At 34.7% G+C, this 17,649-nt stretch overlaps 1 protein-coding gene across 1 annotated transcript in view; it reads left to right on the top strand.

Moving 5' to 3' along the window:
* The window catches only part of IKKepsilon (I-kappaB kinase epsilon), a 406,399-nt gene that overhangs the window by 179,131 nt on the left and 209,619 nt on the right, over window positions 1-17,649 (top strand). The window contains exon 10 of the mRNA XM_090415707.1: window positions 14,217-14,582. Within this exon, the coding sequence (XP_090271833.1) occupies window positions 14,217-14,582 (366 nt within the window). The remainder of the gene's footprint in view (window positions 1-14,216; window positions 14,583-17,649) is intronic.

Below are 17,649 nucleotides of genomic sequence, written 5' to 3'. Positions count from 1 at the left end.
TGAGAGTGAATGTATGTGTTAGTTGTTCAAAGAGAGTAAAATACATTATAGGGGAATGCAGAATGTTGGAAAAATCAGGAATATGTAAGTGTCAGTATGATTGATGAAAGTGCAGTGGTGGAATGTCAAGTGAATAAAGAGAACCATATGAAAGAAAAAGCAGGCCTGCATGGAGGAGGCCTTCACAGGAAAAAGTGTAAGTGTAAGATTGAACCATTGCAGAAATGTTAGGCAATTGGTAAAGCTGAGAAGAGAAAGGAATAAAAGGTGTGAGGTCAGAAATAGGAATGTATCATAGTATTGGAGAAAGGAAACAAAAATTTTAGAGTAATTATATTATAAGAAGAATGCTTGAGAAGAGCACTAAATCTTGTTTCCCTAGTGCAAATATTCAGGATGCAAAAAGCATTTTCAAAAGTGATTGTTTTTGTAGGCACAAATGATTTAAAATGAAAAATATCAAATGAGAGTAGATATGAAAGAGTTATTGGAAAAACTGATGAAGAAAAATAAAATAGTTGTGTGGAGGGTAAGTCAGGTGAGCATGTGTGCATGAACCTATGCCAGTGAGTTAAAAAAATTACCAAAAAATGCAAAATCTAGCCTTTCAAGCATCCAGAATTGAATGAAGTAGTCAATACAAGGTGCAATTGTAGTTATGAGCCTAAGTGGAATATGCAGTGATGTATACTAATGCCTGACCTATCAGGAATGAAAGAGTGTTTTTTTTTTTTTTTGTTGTTGTTTTTTTGTGAGGCTGCATGTTACTGCAACCTTGCCAGAACTTTTATGCATTGTTGAGGCAGTCTTAGTAGGATAGCATTATTGGTGGACAGCATATGATATAGTTAGAGGGAAAAAAATTAGAAGAGGATAATGATGGAGAGAATAGAAGTGGTACTACTCATGATAGCAGATGAATTGAAGACAAAAAAAACATACAAGATCATCAGAAAAATAGAGATGTGGAAGGCATTTCATTTCAGGTGATCTAGAGATAGCTGCCAGTATGACAAAATATATAATTGCCTACTGCTCTCAGCTAGGGAGGTGCAAGCAAGGATGTGGAAGACATGCAACAGCAAATTTTGACTGTGATTTAAGTCTGATAATTATTATAGAGAACTTCAGCTATGGGACATAGATTAGGAGGAAGGAAATGGAATTTATTCATTAAGAGATAATTAAGCTTCTGAAAAATAATATTGTTATGATGGAAGCAAACTGAGGTAGAGGTCAATTGAAACTAATGAATCAATATCCAGGTTGTGGGGGAATGCAAATGAGTATGTTTGAAGGCATCCATGAAGCAGTTGAGTGTGTTAATGAACAAAATCAGAATCTGGTCTCTCAAGCAACAATATTGAATGAGGTAGTCAATTCAGGATGTAAAGATGGTTGGGTACCTAAGGGGATGCTACAGTTTCTGTATACTAATGCTGAATTAGAAATAAGAGGGAGAATTTTTGGTTGAATAATGCAACCTTACCAAAAGCTATAGGCATTAGTGAGACTTGGCTAACAGCAGATAGAATAGTTATGGGGATAAAATGTGATTGACTCAGTATTTTCAGGGAGGATAGAATAGACAGGATAGGAGGTAGGATACTGATGAATTGCAAACAAGATTAGGAATCGTTTGGGCAGATGGCAGTTCTTTTGAGTTAATATGATGTGAAATTGAGGCCAACAGAAAAAAATATATATATAATTGGTTTCTACTATAGGCCAGGGGATGCCAGGGATGATGTGGAAGATATGCATCAACAATGAGTGCAAGTCATAATTATTATGGGGGATGTCAACTTCAGAGACATAGACTGAAAGGAGAAAAGGTTACATGTCAGGAAGGAAATGGAATTTCTGTACTTACTGAGAGATAATTACTTAAAGCAGAATGTGATTGAGGGGACTCAAGGTTTGAGAGTATTGTATCTTGTTATATGATCAGAAAACATGTCCATAATTAACATGGCTACAATGCCTCTGATTGGGGAAAGTGATTATGTGGGCTTGACTTGGGAGGTAGCAAAACATGTGGAAATTCTAATTAAGAAGGTGGTATATGTGGAACCAAGGCAGGTGATTATGATACACTGAAGAGGCAGCTGAAGCAGTACTATTTCATAAAGGTCTGCAAGGAAAGGATGTTCATAGTGCATGGGGGGGGGGGTAGCCAAGGGACATCTATAAGAAGCAGTATGTCAGGAGGCTAAATGAGGTAGGAGTTAGATGGATGAGTAATATCATTAAGGAAGAGCTGCAAAAAAAAAAAAAAAACATGTTATGGAAAGTATATAAGGAGAAATGTGACCAGCTAACTCATGAGCAGTACATGGAACAGTTAAGAAAGATGACCAGCATGGTAAGGAAGGCAAAAGGAGATTATGAAAAGTTAGCTGAGCAGGCAAAAAAGACATCTTCAAGAGTTTTTTCATAAAGAGTGACTGTGGAAGGATAACTTTAATGAGTGCAGATGATAGAGAGGTAACAAATGCAGATGAAATTGTTCAGCTACTGAGTGACCATTTTGCAAGGTTATATCATCTAAGTGAAGATATTGGTATGACAGAGGTGATAGGGACTGATGTGAGGAGGTTGATGAATTGGAAGTACTGTGGATATTGCATATGCATAAAGCTGAATGCATATATAGTTGTGGAATTGGATGGAATATTGGCTCATGTTTTAAGAGAATGTGTAGGGGAATGGTGATACCTTTGACTAGCCTATTTAATTTAAGTCTTGCAAATTTAATATTTAATTCAAGCTTGCAAAGTCCCAAGAGAGTGGAAGGAGATCAAAATAATTCCATTGTATAAAGGAGGATCTAAGTCACTGGCAGCAAAATATAGACTGATCAGTATCTCAGGAGTGGTATAAAAGTACTGGAAAAGATGGTCAAAAAATCAGGAATGTATGGATAAGAATATGATAGTCAGGTGTGTGTGTGGGGGGGGGGGGGTGTAGCATGTATTTGTGAAGGATCAGTCATGCCTTAGTAATCTACTAACTTTTTAGAATAGTGACAGTTTATTTGGATTAAGGAAATGGCTATACAGATACTCCTGGATTTTGCAAGGCATTTGATAGGATAGCACAAGAAACTTAAGCAGACTGCAACAAATGGGGATGGATAGGAAGCTGGTAATATGAATAAAAGAGTGACTGTTGGACAGATGCCAGAAAGTAGTATATGGAGGAGCAGAATCCAGTAGAAAGCAGAAAATAATTGGGAGATATTCAGCTGCATGCTGATGAAGCAAAGTTAGGTAGAATATAGTTAAATCAAAATGATGAAAAGAGAGCATGATGACTTCAATGCTTCAAAACTCAGTCAAATCTGATTTTTCACAAGAAAGAGCTCAGATTTCTCTTGTTCCTTTTGCAATACTGAGATATTCAAACACAGACAAATTTCACTACTCTAACTGACCTGCACCTCTTATCTTTCCTGGCACAACCACATTTCAGCTATAGCTTCCTCAGCTGCCAAAAACTTGGTGTACTTTTTGCACAAGACACCCACGTCAGACCTTCACAGTTACTAACTCTATAGATAGCCCAAATCCACCCAGCCTGGAATATTGCTTCCATATTTGGGGTGTATCACCAAAATCCTCTGTAAAATTTCTCAATTCTATCCAGAAGAGGACATTCTCCATCTCTCTCACACATATCCCCACTTTAATCCCTCTCTCACACATATCCCCACTTTAATCCCTCTCTCACAGACTCTCAGTTTCTTCCTTGTGTCTCTTCTATAGATATTTCCATGGACAGTGCTCTACTGAATTGGGCACTATTATTCTTCTTCCATTCTTTTCCAAAATCATTAAAACAAGAGCCACTGCTAACCAACACCCTTGTACAATCCATCTTGGAACTCACCGAACCAACTTCACTGCCTTCTCCTTCATCTCATCTACTTTTGTTCTTTGGAACCAGTCTCTCCCCCCCCCCCCCCCCCTCACACACAAGCAAAATGTGAACGGATTACTCCTTTATTTTATTCCTCTTGTCCACACATGGCACTAATGTGCCATAGGTCTTTTGTGTGTGGGTCAAATATTAAAAATAAATAAAATAAAATAAATAAAAATTTCCCACCATTTCTGTTTTAACTAACCTTATGCATTTTTCTCTTTCTTTTTCTTTCTAATTTTAATACAAAACGCAAATTAATTTTCAATTCAATTAAATTAAATAGTGAGTAGCTAGACCAAATTAATTTGGTCTAGCTACTCACTGATGAAGCCTCAAAAAAGGCTGAAACCGGTCTGGGTAGTGACCTCCCAGCATAATGTAATAAAAACATACATTTCCTAGGAAATGTGTTTTTACATTATGGAAAATACCTAAGAATAGCGATCAGAAATTTACTGCCTTTGCTGCGAGTTGTCCGGTATTGTACTACGTACTAGGGTCACTTGCATTAGCTCACGCTAGTGATCGCCGATACTTTTATAGTTTACTATATTCGGTATGAAACTCTCTGATTCCAATCTTTGAGTTTCTTATTCGGTTTTAAAACAATGTGGGATTTAATATCCCCTTAATTTAAATAAACAAGTTTGTGCCTGAACCATTTTCAGGGCTAGGGCAACTCTTATAAAGAAGCTAAGACTTCACATCACTTGCCTTAGTATCCCGTAATGCAATGCACATCTCCTTGCAGACACGTATAATGCTATGCATTATGGGAAGGGTCACTACCCAGTCAGGTTTTTACCTTTATTGAGATCTCATCAGTGGGAGCCAGACCCAGAGGTGATAGTAAGGTTGAAGTAATGCAGAAGCATATTTTTGTATACGAATAGCCAAAAGGTGTCACACCTTATTATTAAAATATGCTGGATTAGAAATAGTTGTCACAAGTTTTTCCACTTGGTTACAATATAAGTTAAAGATATCAACAAATTATATTCTTGCTTTAATCCTTTATCCAAGTGTAAGTAGTATCCAAATGGGATACCAAGGCAAGTGATGCGAAGTCATTAGCTTCTTTATATGAGTTGCCTCAGTGCTGAAAATAGTTCAGGTGCAAACTTGTTTGCTTACACTTGGATAAAGGATTAAACCAAGAATATATTTCTTGGTATCTTTCATTTATAGTATAACCAAGTTATAAAACTTGCAATGTTTATATGAGATTAGCTGCCCTACTTGCTCTCCTAAGGATCAACTCCCTCCCCCCCCCCCACACCACTGCTGTTCCAGGTGTGTACAAGATTCCTTGTTCTTGCAACTTGTCATATTATGGACAACTAGGAGATCTCAACATATCTATCTTGAAGAACACAAGAAATAGATCTGCTTCACAAGTATGTTGGGTCTAGCTGACCATACCAGGGACAGCTAGACCCAACATAAACTAAAATCAACTAAAAAAAATCACTATGCTTCACTAAATGCAAACATGAAAGACTGTTGAGAATCTGCTACAGATTTTTTTAAAAAAACAATGAAATAATAAATGTGGTTTTGTGAATTCCCATCCTTTGGAAAACTGCAATTCTTAGGCCTTTTACTCAACATCCAAGGCTGGTTTCTCTTAACCATAGAGGGCATCCTCTTAGGAATTCAGACTTCTAGTTCAAGATCTTATTACTTATATTTGTTTTTCTGTCTATCCATCTGTCGTCATGATTATAGCTTTTATATTGTTTCTCAGATGATATTGCTGTGACAGAGATACAATCAAATTGTTAAACCAGTTTTAATTATTTTGGTTGCTGTCATGAAAGCAGCTGATGTGTAAATAGCATCTGTGGGACTTTAGCTGGATCTTTTGTGCAGCTAATGTTAGTGCATTTCATTATAATGAATTCATTGTTCAGTGTAGTGTTTTTCTAATATATATATATATATATATATGTATGTATGTATGTATGTAGAAATTGTAGAAAGTATTTTTACCTTGGGTATAATTATGTTAAAGATACCAAGCAATTTTAAACCTGGTTTTACTCCATTTCCTAAGTAAGCAAACAGACAAAATGTCAAGTTTGCGCCTGCAAGTGATGCAAGTCTAGCTGATCCTACAGGTAGTGCAAGACCAAGGCAACTCGTGGTAAAGGTGGAGCAAGCTCTGATCACTAATCTTAATATTTACCCTTAATGCCAAAACACATCTCCAAGAAGGGGATGTATGATGTTTTGTATTAAAGGCAAGGGGTCACTACCCAGACCGGTTTCGACCTTTATTGAGGTCTCATCAGTGGGAGCCAGGCTAGAAATACCAAGAATATATATATATATATATATATATATATATATAAAAGAATTTCAAATAAAATATAAAATATCAAATATATGTAAAAAATATATAAGAATATATATATATAGAAATACCAGGAATATATATATATATATTCCAAAGGACAAGAAATCAATAAAGAAGAAAAATAAATTTGTTCTATGTGTTTGAGTATGATAATGATAGACTTTCTGTATCTTAGAGATTTGAGTGACTGGATGAATTGACAAAATTGATCAGATGCAATTTTTAAGCAGTGAATGAATTAGAATTGCTAATGTCAATTCTGATGAACAGTGGCCATGGAATTACATTTAGAAAATGCATGCAGCAAATTATGAACATTGAATGAAAGAGAGTGGATTGAATCAGTGTGAGATGAATATATGGCCAATCTAATTGTTCTCCATACAGAGCAATGGATTTTTTTTTTTAATATCAGCCCCTATACATGAGAGATTGCAAAACCTGTAGCACATCAGTACTGTGGGTGTGGATGGGTTAAGAATTAGGAACCTGTTGATGTGTTTCTTGAACACATTAACAGGTTCCTAATTTCTGCAAAAACTTGTAGTTTTTGTGGAAATGTTGGGTCTTATCATCTTTAATTTAGATTACATGTAAAATATCAAAATATATTTCTAGAAATATAGAACTCACATATATCCAAGTGCTTTATTTCTTTTATCATGAGATGGTTTATTCTCCATAGTTTGTTGTATCTGTCAGTTGAGCATTCATGAGGTTGTTTGCCTGTCTGTTTGCAAAAGAGAAAAAGCCTGAACTCCAGAATAAAAAAGATAAGCCTCACCCTATACCTGACTAAGCAAGTTTTTGCTCAAGAAAGTAGATAGACATCACAAAAAAAAAAAAAAAAAAAAAACTTGGGCTTTCAGCAATCACTCCTGTGGTCTTATTATTCGATAATAATCCAGCACATCCAGAATTCAAAACTCCTGCCAGCATAAATATTTCTGCCACCAAACTTCAGTGCCATTATTCAACCAGCGAATCAAGAAATAATCAGCAGCTCGAAATTTGTACAAAAAGAATTATTTAACAAACCTTGTTAATTTTGAAGGCTACCAGGAATTCATGCAAAATATACAGTAAAGGTGTAGATTTTATGTTCTTCCCCATTGGGAAGAACATAAAATCTACACACTAAAGCATGCCTAAAATATAATTTAGGCCAAATTGATAACATTGAATTCAGAAGATGATGATTTTGAAAGTTTGATTCCTCAAGAAAACAAGGAATATGAAGGTTTTAAAGAAAAGGAGATTTCCAAAAAACAGAGTTATTTACTTACATTAAGAAGTTAAGTGTTCCAGAGATAAGAGGCCCTGCAATCTGGAAAGATTGTCCAAGAAATAGACTGAATATTGAATGACAACATTACATCTGGTGCACACTCTTTATACTAAAGTGTTAATTGAATTTGTGAATAATGCTAATTTACTTCCAGAAAACTGAAAAAAAGGGAACAGCAAAGGTGTTCCCTTTTTTTCAAAAAACTGTTTGGAAAAATTCATCACCTTTCTAGGAGATAAGTGGGTCTAAAAAAAGTTCCTCAAAAGTCAGTGACTCTATAAAAATTGCAATCTCATTTCATGTTGTGTCCTATCAAATGCTGTATTCAAATTATTGCACATTGTTGAATGAAAAAAAAAATTGGATTAAATCAAGCTGAATACCCGTGCATTCCCCTTCCCCTACAGATATAGTTGTAAAAAAATATTATGTCCAGGTTTATGAATTTCTGAAGTTGTTTGCCTACTCTTTACTATCTATAGATTCATTGTGGCAGGTAATTCTGCTTGCAACACATCTAACATAATTTCATTTATTCATCATTTACTCTCTAAGTATAAATAAAATCATCATCATCAAATTTCTGCCATATACCCTTAAAGGATGTACAGGATATGATAATACTACATAAAAAATTTACATCATTACTAACTTCCTATTTCAAGTTGTCCTCCAAATCAGTCTGTTGCCTGTTAAGACTCCAACATTATCATATCTTATATTTCTATCTTCTAAGACACTTTTTACCATATCACGTCACCTATATCTTGGTCTTTCTCTGGATCTTTTTCCTGCCAACCTGGCAGGAAACACTTGTTTTGCTAATCTTTCCTTGCCCATTCTGTTTAAGTGACCATACCACCTATGATTAATACTGCTAATGGATTCCTGGATGCTGACAATGTCAAGTTCTTTCCTAATATCCTCGTTTTTAATATGATATTACCATTGATGCCATCTGTTCATGCCTAATCTTTCTCAGGACTCTCATATCTGCAGTCTCTAGTCTTTTGTCAAGCGTTTTACTTCTGACCCAGCTCTCAGATATATAAGTTAAAATTGTTTTTTACACTGTCTTATATAAAGCTAATTTAGTGTTTTGACTAATTTCTCTTTTTTTCTGTATAAATTTATCAGTTGACTTCTACCATACCAGTTTAGTTGATTCTGTCATCTATTTCCATATTTAATTTACCATCTTCACTAAAAATCGTGCCTAAGTAGATGAAATGTTTCACTTGTTTTATAGGTTCTCCATTCATAATACAGTTGATATTTTCAGTGCTTCTGTCTGTTTTCATTGTCATTGTCTTGTTATTACTGACATTCATACCATATCTATTACAACAGTTATTCTATTTCAATTGCAAACTTCTAGTGGATTTATTTAGGAGTATAAATCATCCACATAAAGCAAAGAGCTGAGATTAACATCTCCAATTTTGATATCAGGTTTAACACCACTTTCCTTCATAATGCGATCCATATAGATAATCAATAACAGATTGGATAATGTACATCCTTGTCTGACACCAGATTTAACATTAAACCGCCTTCCTGTACTTCCTTCATTTTTAACTGCTGACTTACAATTCAAATAAAGACTAAGTATTGCTTGATAAAATGCCCCGTTGACACCATATAACTTAACGTTTTGAATAGCTTCTCTCTTGGCACCATGTCAAGAGAGAAGGCACATTTTTGTAGATCTGGAAAAGGCACATATGCCTTTTCCAGATCTATAAAACTTAAATACAGATGACATATTCCCATGATTTCTCAACTATTTGTCGTAAAGTGAAAATCTGATCCTGACAGCCACTATTTCGCCTGAATCCAGGGTTGTTCTTCACCAAGCTTTTCTTCCACAATCCTTCTCAACTGTTTCTCAAGTATACTTGCAAAAATCTTACCAGGAACACTCAGTAAAAAAATGCTTCTGTAATTCTCACATTCACTTTTATTTCCCTTTTTATATGGGTACTATGAGAGCTCTACTCCAATCATCTGGAATTTGTTCCTGTGTCCAGGCCTTCTGAACTATGCAGTACAGCCACTAAAAGACTTATACCTCCATACTTGAGCATTTGTGATTGGATATCATCCACTCCTGCTTCCTTTCCACATTTCAGGCTTTTGATGGCTTTTCTACTTCAAGTATGGATATGTATTCCTGACTGCATCATGCCTGTTGAGTGTTTTTTACCACTATGCTATCACTGCTCATTTTATTTAGCAATTTTTCAAAATAATTACTCAATACTTCAAGGATATCTTCTTCTCCAGTTTTCATGTCACCTTTATCATCTCAAATTCTTTTTATAGCACTCTTTCCTCCATTTCTGAGCTTCTTCAACAACCTCCAGAATATCTTGCCACTTCTTGATATTTATTTTCTATGTTCTTATCAGTGTCTTCCTATGACTTTGTTTAGCTTTCTTACACTTTTCTCTGTATTCTCGAAGTGCACAATCTGACTTATTTGCCAGGAAATTTTGATATGCTTGTTTCTTTTCCTTCACTGCCTCTTTAACTTCCTGTGTCCACCATGGAGTTCTGATTTTTCTATCCTTGCAGACAGCCTCACCACTTGCCTCTTTGGCTGAATCAATCCGTGTTTTCTTCAAGGCTTGCCACTGAATCTCCAAGGTTTGGTTCCTGTTCTCAAACTCTCATTTTTTCTTGAATAATGTTTGTGTATTTTAGTCTACAGTTCACATCTAAGAGTTGCTGAACTTTTATTTTCTTTAAAACTTTGTTACATGTTTATCTTTTCAATATGAAATTCAATTTTATTCTGCTCAAAACTAAATGGTAATCACTTTCAATTTCATATTCTCTGTACACTCTGTCAATGAGACTTTTCTTATTCCTTGCCTCTTCTTTCCATGTGAATTTGTGCACATTTTTATGTTGGAACATTGTGTTAGTAATAATCAGTCCATGTCCTGAGCAGAAATCCAACAGGTATTTGCCATTATTATTAGCTTTGCTCTTTTCTCCAAATTTTCCCAAAATATTTTTGTATGTCTGACAATAATTTCCTACTCTGCTATTTAGATCCACAACAAGGACCAACTTTTCTTTTTTCATTGTGTCAGTTGCTTTCTCTAAAACCTCAAAAAATTCCTCCGCTTCTTCCATAGGCACAAATAAAGCTCATTGTCCAGTTCCCGATTCTCATATTTGCCCACATCACTCTACTTGAGACTGCCTGCCATTCAAGAAGATTAGTCTCATATTTAGTTTTGAATACTATGGCTACTCCTTCTTTTCCTTGATTGTCATTGCCTGAATATAATATTTTATATTTATTGCTCAGAAAGATCTGACCGTATTTGTCTTTTTTTTTTTTTTTTTTTGTTTCAGTCACCCCTGTTATATCGATGTGTTACTTATTCACTTCCTCAGCTAGTTCCATCTCTTTGCCATTCAGGCTTCTTTTGTTGATAGTACCGATCTTGAACTCTGGTGATGTTGATTTGGTGTGTTGTAGGATTTGTTCCAGTAGCTGACTTTTTGCTGTTTGCCCTGGTTCCCTGGCAAAAACAATGGGAGCCTTGTTTAACTGGGTGATGCCTCAGCTGGCATGAAATTCTGTCAAGTATAAATAAAAATATAAAATAAGATAAAAACAGTTCTTACTCAGTACAGCCTTGCACAACTTCTAGGAATACCTCAAGTTCTACTATTTGAAAAATCTTTCCTATCTCCATTCATTAAATGGCTTGTAACTGCTGAAGCATTGCAATAATATTCTTTGCATTCATATATATCAGCATATCGCAACTTCATGAAAAAAATGAAACATCAATATCTGCCATTTTTAAGGAAATGAAATTTAGATTATTAGCACTAAATTCAATTATGAAACACAGTCATTTTAGGACAGTATGATAGGTTTTACAAGTTTTCTATGTTGTATGAGGCTGTAAGAAAGCATTTATTATATAATTTCTTGGTTGTGACATTTTTCACTGTTCTTTTAAAAAGGTGCCATAATTCTAAATTTTTATCCCCCCCCCTTGCGTAAAGTATGATAGATCACATGAATTCATTCAAGTGCCACCCCACCATTCCAGAACAATCTACAGTCATTTCAGTTGCACATAAAAAATGAGTGATTCCTATAGTGATTACTGTGAACAAAAATAACTTTGTGTGGTTCTCCTGATTAATTTAATGCATCCATTGGCATGCTTTTTAACAAATCAGCAGTTTTTGACTTGTATCATTTTTTTTTTTTCATTGGTTACAATATATGCAATGTATAAAGGGATTGTACAAATTAAGATATTTTAGAAACAAAGTACATATCAGTAGTAGCATAGCTTTATTATTGGCATCCTTGGCAAATCATAGCTATGCACCTTCTGTCAGTTATAATATGTCTGTTATAACACTCAAAGCTTCTCATGATATTATGTGTGATATAACACAAGTTAATGAAATAGTTTAGTAAGGAAGGATCCTATCCCATCCAAATTTATGCTCACACGTAGATCTACAATTTTACTCTGTATAGGTATTATGAACCGAAATCCTACAGAATAGGTTGATTACTCCTTATTGTCCTGGAGGTGTCCTATGTCTGTAGAAGCGTATGTTCACAAAACCTGTTTGCCTGTTCTGGGGGATGAAAAACCCAACTTCCCGGACAAAAAAAAAACAAAAAAACTCCCTACCTCCATATGAGACCGGCTAACTCACCTTTAGTTGAAAGAGATAGATAATGGTTCATTATATCATTGATGGGAATCAAACCCAAGTCTTTCTGACCGAAGGGCTTTGTCTGTATTGACTGAGCTACAGAGGCTCTGAAGAGGGATAAACGGTAATTTTTTTTTTTTGCCAGGCAAGTAACTTTTGTTTTCAGTTATTTGGCATAACAAACATGCACGCGCAGTTTGTTATGCCAAACAAACAGTTAACTCTGTGTGTGTGTCAAACACACGCACACACACACACAGAGTTAACTGTGCACACTGTATAATTGATAACATTTTTAATATTCAGCTAGCACCATTTGTAAAATGAAATCAGCAAAGACCATTGCTTTAAATGAGCATGATGAATACATTTTAGTAAAATTAATAATTAGTTTGAAGGAAGTTTCAGTTATGGTTTTCCAATTTGAAGTGACATGGTGTTTTTATAAAAGTGCAGTGCTCAACAAAAAACATGCTTGTTTATATGGAGAGCATGGGTGGAGTGGGGTGGGGGAAGAAAACCACAGCTGATTGCTTGATGTGATTTCAAAAACAAGAAAATATGACAAAAATTAAGTAAACAAGGAGTCATATAGCTCTAATCTAACAATGTGTAAATACTCCTGCAATTCATTTACCAGAATTTATTATTTTGTCCTCTCTTACTCTTTAGAAGCTAGCAGGTGAGTTTTTTAGTGAAATTTTTATAGCAACCATTATCTGATTACTGTAATTTTTTATTTTATTTTATTTATATGGGAAGGAAGTTAGAATTCTCCCTGTGATTGAAATGAAGTAAGTTATAAACAGTTCAAGAAAACAGCAGCTTTCCATTAGAAGTAGACTAAATATAACAAATGAAACTACCATTTTTGTTTCATTTGTTATAATGACTCTTTCTTCCATCTTCAGGAATCTTCTGATGGCTACCTTCTTTTGTTTGCTTGTGAAAAGCTATTCTGTTAAAAAATGTTATTTATTACTTTTTTCAAATTGATCAAAAATTAAAAGGCTTCAGTGATTATATTTTACTTTAACAAGGTGAAAAGTGCATTGGTCCCAAGAGCAGTGCTTCCTTGCGGTGCACGAAATGTATCTTCAAGTTAACACAATCCTTCAAATTGCCAAAGAAAAAATCGCTTTCCCAACCCAACGAAGTTGATAACAGTAGATTACTGCATAGAGCTCAGTTGTCTATCCACATATTGAGCTCACTTATTGCCAAGTGCTTTGGTTTTCATAAAAATTTCTGATTTAGAATAAGGTGGCTTATTCTTCAGTCTGTTGTGTCTGTCAGTTGGTGCATTCATGAATGTTTGCTTGTTTGAAGGAGAGGGAAAACAACCTGAATTCCTGAAAGAAAAAAAAAAAAGAAAGGTCTACTGAAGATTTTTTCATCACAAGTAGGATTTGAATTCAGATCTTTCTGAGGTATATGGCAACTATTCAGCATTTATGAATAAATGGGAGCAAATTTTCAGCCTATTTTGTAACAATCACAAAAACGTATTTCAGAACTGAAGTAACAGTTAAGGAAATGTATGATTTCTAGGATTTGTATATCTTTCTACCTTTCTCTCTCTTACTTCACAGAGTACAGAGTTAATGGGTATCTAGCAGTTTTAATCCCTATGTTTTCATTTGTATGCAAATTTGGTGTGAAGCAACATCTTGGAATTAATTACTTTCCATTTATAACTTAAGTTTGAGAAGCACTAATATGATTAGTATACTGTCAATGAATGTACATTTATGCAGTAACAAAAAAAGAAAGATGATATTCTCTGCAAGCTTTAGTAACTAAAATTCTGATAATCACCGAACCAACCATGAGTGCAGCTAGTTAACAAATATATTATGTAATTTTATCTTTCTTTCATAATTGAAAAGTATACATTTTTGATATATGTTTTTTTTTCCTTCTTATTTTTAGACTGCAAGACATAAAAGAGCAAATTGCTTATCAAACAAAAGTACCTATTTCAAGCCAGTTAATAGTATTTGAAAAATCAAGATTTGAGAGAATGGTTGACTGTACTAAAGAGGTATCAACTTATCCTCAAACAACAAAACAACATCCATTATATTTATTTAATAGAGACAACACAGAAATATCACTGAATTCAGAATTAGGTGATATATCTCCTCGATTTCCAGCATTCCATACTACTGCTGCTACATTAGATCATGATGCTACTGTAGCGAAGTCATGCTGTAGCATTGCACATTCTGTTAAACGTCATGTTGAAAGTCTTGTAAGGCATCATGTAATAATGCGAGAGTGTCCATCTTTGTTAATGTAAGTAGTAATAATACAGTGTAAACATTAGAAATTTCAGAAAATTTATTTCAATAAAAATATTATTGCAAGTAGTTATTTGGTTGCTTTATAAACATGAAGAGAAGTGAGATTAGAAAAGTAGAAACAAATAGTGAGCCTATAGGTAGTCTCTGAGTTTAAATTAAATTTTTACAAGTGTTAGAGGGTTAAGCTTGTGGTAGTATTAAGGGGACTGTTACAACTCAAAAGAAAATATTATGTTAATTTTGGCATTAAATCAAAAGGGAATATTGTCACAGGTCAACAAACTTAGTGTCTTTGATTATGTTGTGAGATATTGTGTGTGTATGTGTACATGCATATATATATAATATACACATCCACATATATATATATATATTTATATTTATTTATTTATAAATATATACACAGGGGTGTAAAAGTAGGTATACAGTTTTTATTATGGAAACAAAAATGCTGATGATTACAAAGGAATCATCCACTAAGTAATCTATGCATTAATCTTGACCAATACATTTTTATACCTAAATGTTGCATCAGACGAGACCCAAAGATCTGCTGAGAATACTTAACTTGCTAGAAGCTTTTTTGTAGGCTTTGAGTATATATGCAAGAGCAACTAACATATTTCATTTTCAGGGATAATAACACTGATAGGTTGACCACTCTTTGGTACATTACAGATGGATTCAATTTGATCAAATTTATACGCGTGGATAGGCTTATCAAATTTATCGAGTATTCTATAAATTATTAACACATCTGATACATCCCCACCAAGTATAAATAAATACTTGTGGGGATGTATCAGATTTTTAAACCCATTTCTGTCGAACATTTTCAGCATCTCTGTCTTCCAGTATTGTTTTATTATCCACTTTCATTGGTTGTTGATTAAGTTATCAGCCATAATTATCTGGAAAAATCAAAAAATAAGGATCAAAAAATTTTTTTGCAAGTGCGTTTTTGATCTGCTGCGAGCAAGCTCAGCATCCATCTTGTGCAAAGCTTTTTCATTTGCAATTCTTCATGCAAAATATATCCTACACGTTCTTTTGAAATGCCTATAGTCAAATCTCAGCAATTTCACTCACTTTGACTTGCCGGTCATCCAATACCATATCGTGCACTTGATCAATGATTTCTGGTGTTGTTACACTTTTTGGACATCCTTCACATGGATCATCTTCAAGGCTGGTACGACCACATTTAAACTTGGCAGCCCATTTCTTAATTATCGAATACGAAGGAGAAAAGTGCTCACCCTTGTACATGAAATAAGTGTTTATTCGATTGCATTTGAAATTTTTGATGTCATCAAGACAGATCACAAAGGCTAATTTCAGATAAAAAATTCTACTGGAATTGAAACTAACATACTTATAATGTGTGTGTGAGAAAGAGAGAGGGTCTGCCCACCCGTGCAGCACTGAAGTGAAGATGGGATTTCTCATTGCCATTACACAAATGGCAATGAGAATTTGGCCGTTTATCATTCCATTGGATGATAAACAGCCAAAACCACCCTGACTTGAACATGTTAAAACTGATGTTGTTATGGCAGTTTCAGATATTTTGGAATTTGGTTGAAAAGAATCAGCATTTCAACTCAACACTCGTGGGCTTTTCTTTGTTCTTGAGTCATGCAATCTTTTGTTAATACCACACCAATTATATGCACGTCTTCATAGAGCCCATCATTTGAACTGTTGTGAAACTAGATTTTGAGAGCTGGAGAAATAATTTTACTGAAATAATTGCCAAGAGTTTTTATTAAAAAACCAACAACTTAATGTCCTGAATGGGAAAGATGATGCTATTTGGGTAGATAACTTTGATGATGCACACAAGGAAACTGCTCTCGAGGCCATAAGTAGTGATAGTGAACTGGAGATTCTTGATAAGTCATTACCATTTTCAGTGTTTTTAACAATTTTTTAACTTTAATTTTGGGGGAAAAAAGTGCAAGTTATATTCAAGTAAATAGGGTACATCTTTTAACTAAACCTCAAGCTGATAGAGCCATCTGCTAGTTGGCTGTTGCAAAAACAATGGAGATCTGTGTGTAAACTTTGGCATTAAAATGTGTGATAGAAATTTGGAGCAGCATGCTAACATCAAATTTTGTGTGAAAATTGGTAAAACTGCTACTAAAATGTTGGAGATGTTGAAAGTGGAATATGGTGCAGATGCTCTGAAAAATTCAAGTGTCTTTGAGTGGCATAGCAGATTCAGAGGTGAGCGAGAAGATGTGAATGATGATCCCAGAAGTGGGCAGCCAAAAACAAAAATGAAGGACATAAATATGAACAGAGTGCGAGATTTGGTATAGTCTGACAGACGATTAAGTGTGATTAATTGGCTGATGAATTGCAAATGAATTGGTATGTGAAAGATTTCTGCAAAATTTGTACCTCAGATCTTGAGGGATGAACAGAAGCGGTGGCGGGTTCAAGTTGTGACTGATCTTTCTGCAAATAAGCATGTTTCCCGAGAGTAATTATGGGTGACAAAACTTGGTGCTTCCAGTACGATTCCAAAAGAAAACACCAGAACATGCAGTGGAAAATCCCGAGTTTGCCACATCTAAAAAAAATCATGCATGTCACGTTTGTAGTTCAAGATCATGCTGGTGTGTTTCTTTGATCACAAGGGGATAGTCCACTATGAATTCATTGAACAGGGACAAACAGTCAACCAACAATGCTATCTAGTGGCGCTGAAAAGATTAAGAGATTCTGTTCGGAGAAAAAGACCTGAATTATGGCCTGACAAGTGGATCATCCTATTGCTATAGTGCACTTATCGTGAGAGAGTTTCTCGACAAAAATTGATTACCGAATTAGGTCATCCTGATCCCATGCTTATTCACCCGACTTAGCTCCCTGTGATTTCTCGCTGTTTCCAAAATTAAAGACTGTGCTAAAAGGACAAAGATTTTTTGACATCGCTAATATCCAGCATAATGTAATAAAGGAACTCAAAAGTATTCCAGAAAAATAGTTCCAGGCCTGTCTCCAAAAATGGGAGCACCGTCTAACCCAGTGTATAAATGTACAAGGAG

This window comes from Typopeltis vanoorti, chromosome 1 (genome assembly GCF_054136105.1).
Source record: "Typopeltis vanoorti isolate ZY-2024b chromosome 1, IOZ_Tvanoo_1.0, whole genome shotgun sequence".
In the NCBI taxonomy this organism is placed as follows: Eukaryota; Metazoa; Arthropoda; class Arachnida; order Uropygi; family Thelyphonidae; genus Typopeltis; species Typopeltis vanoorti.
The sequence above is the reverse complement of the archived record's forward strand: the minus strand, read 5'-3'. Positions and strand labels throughout refer to the sequence as shown.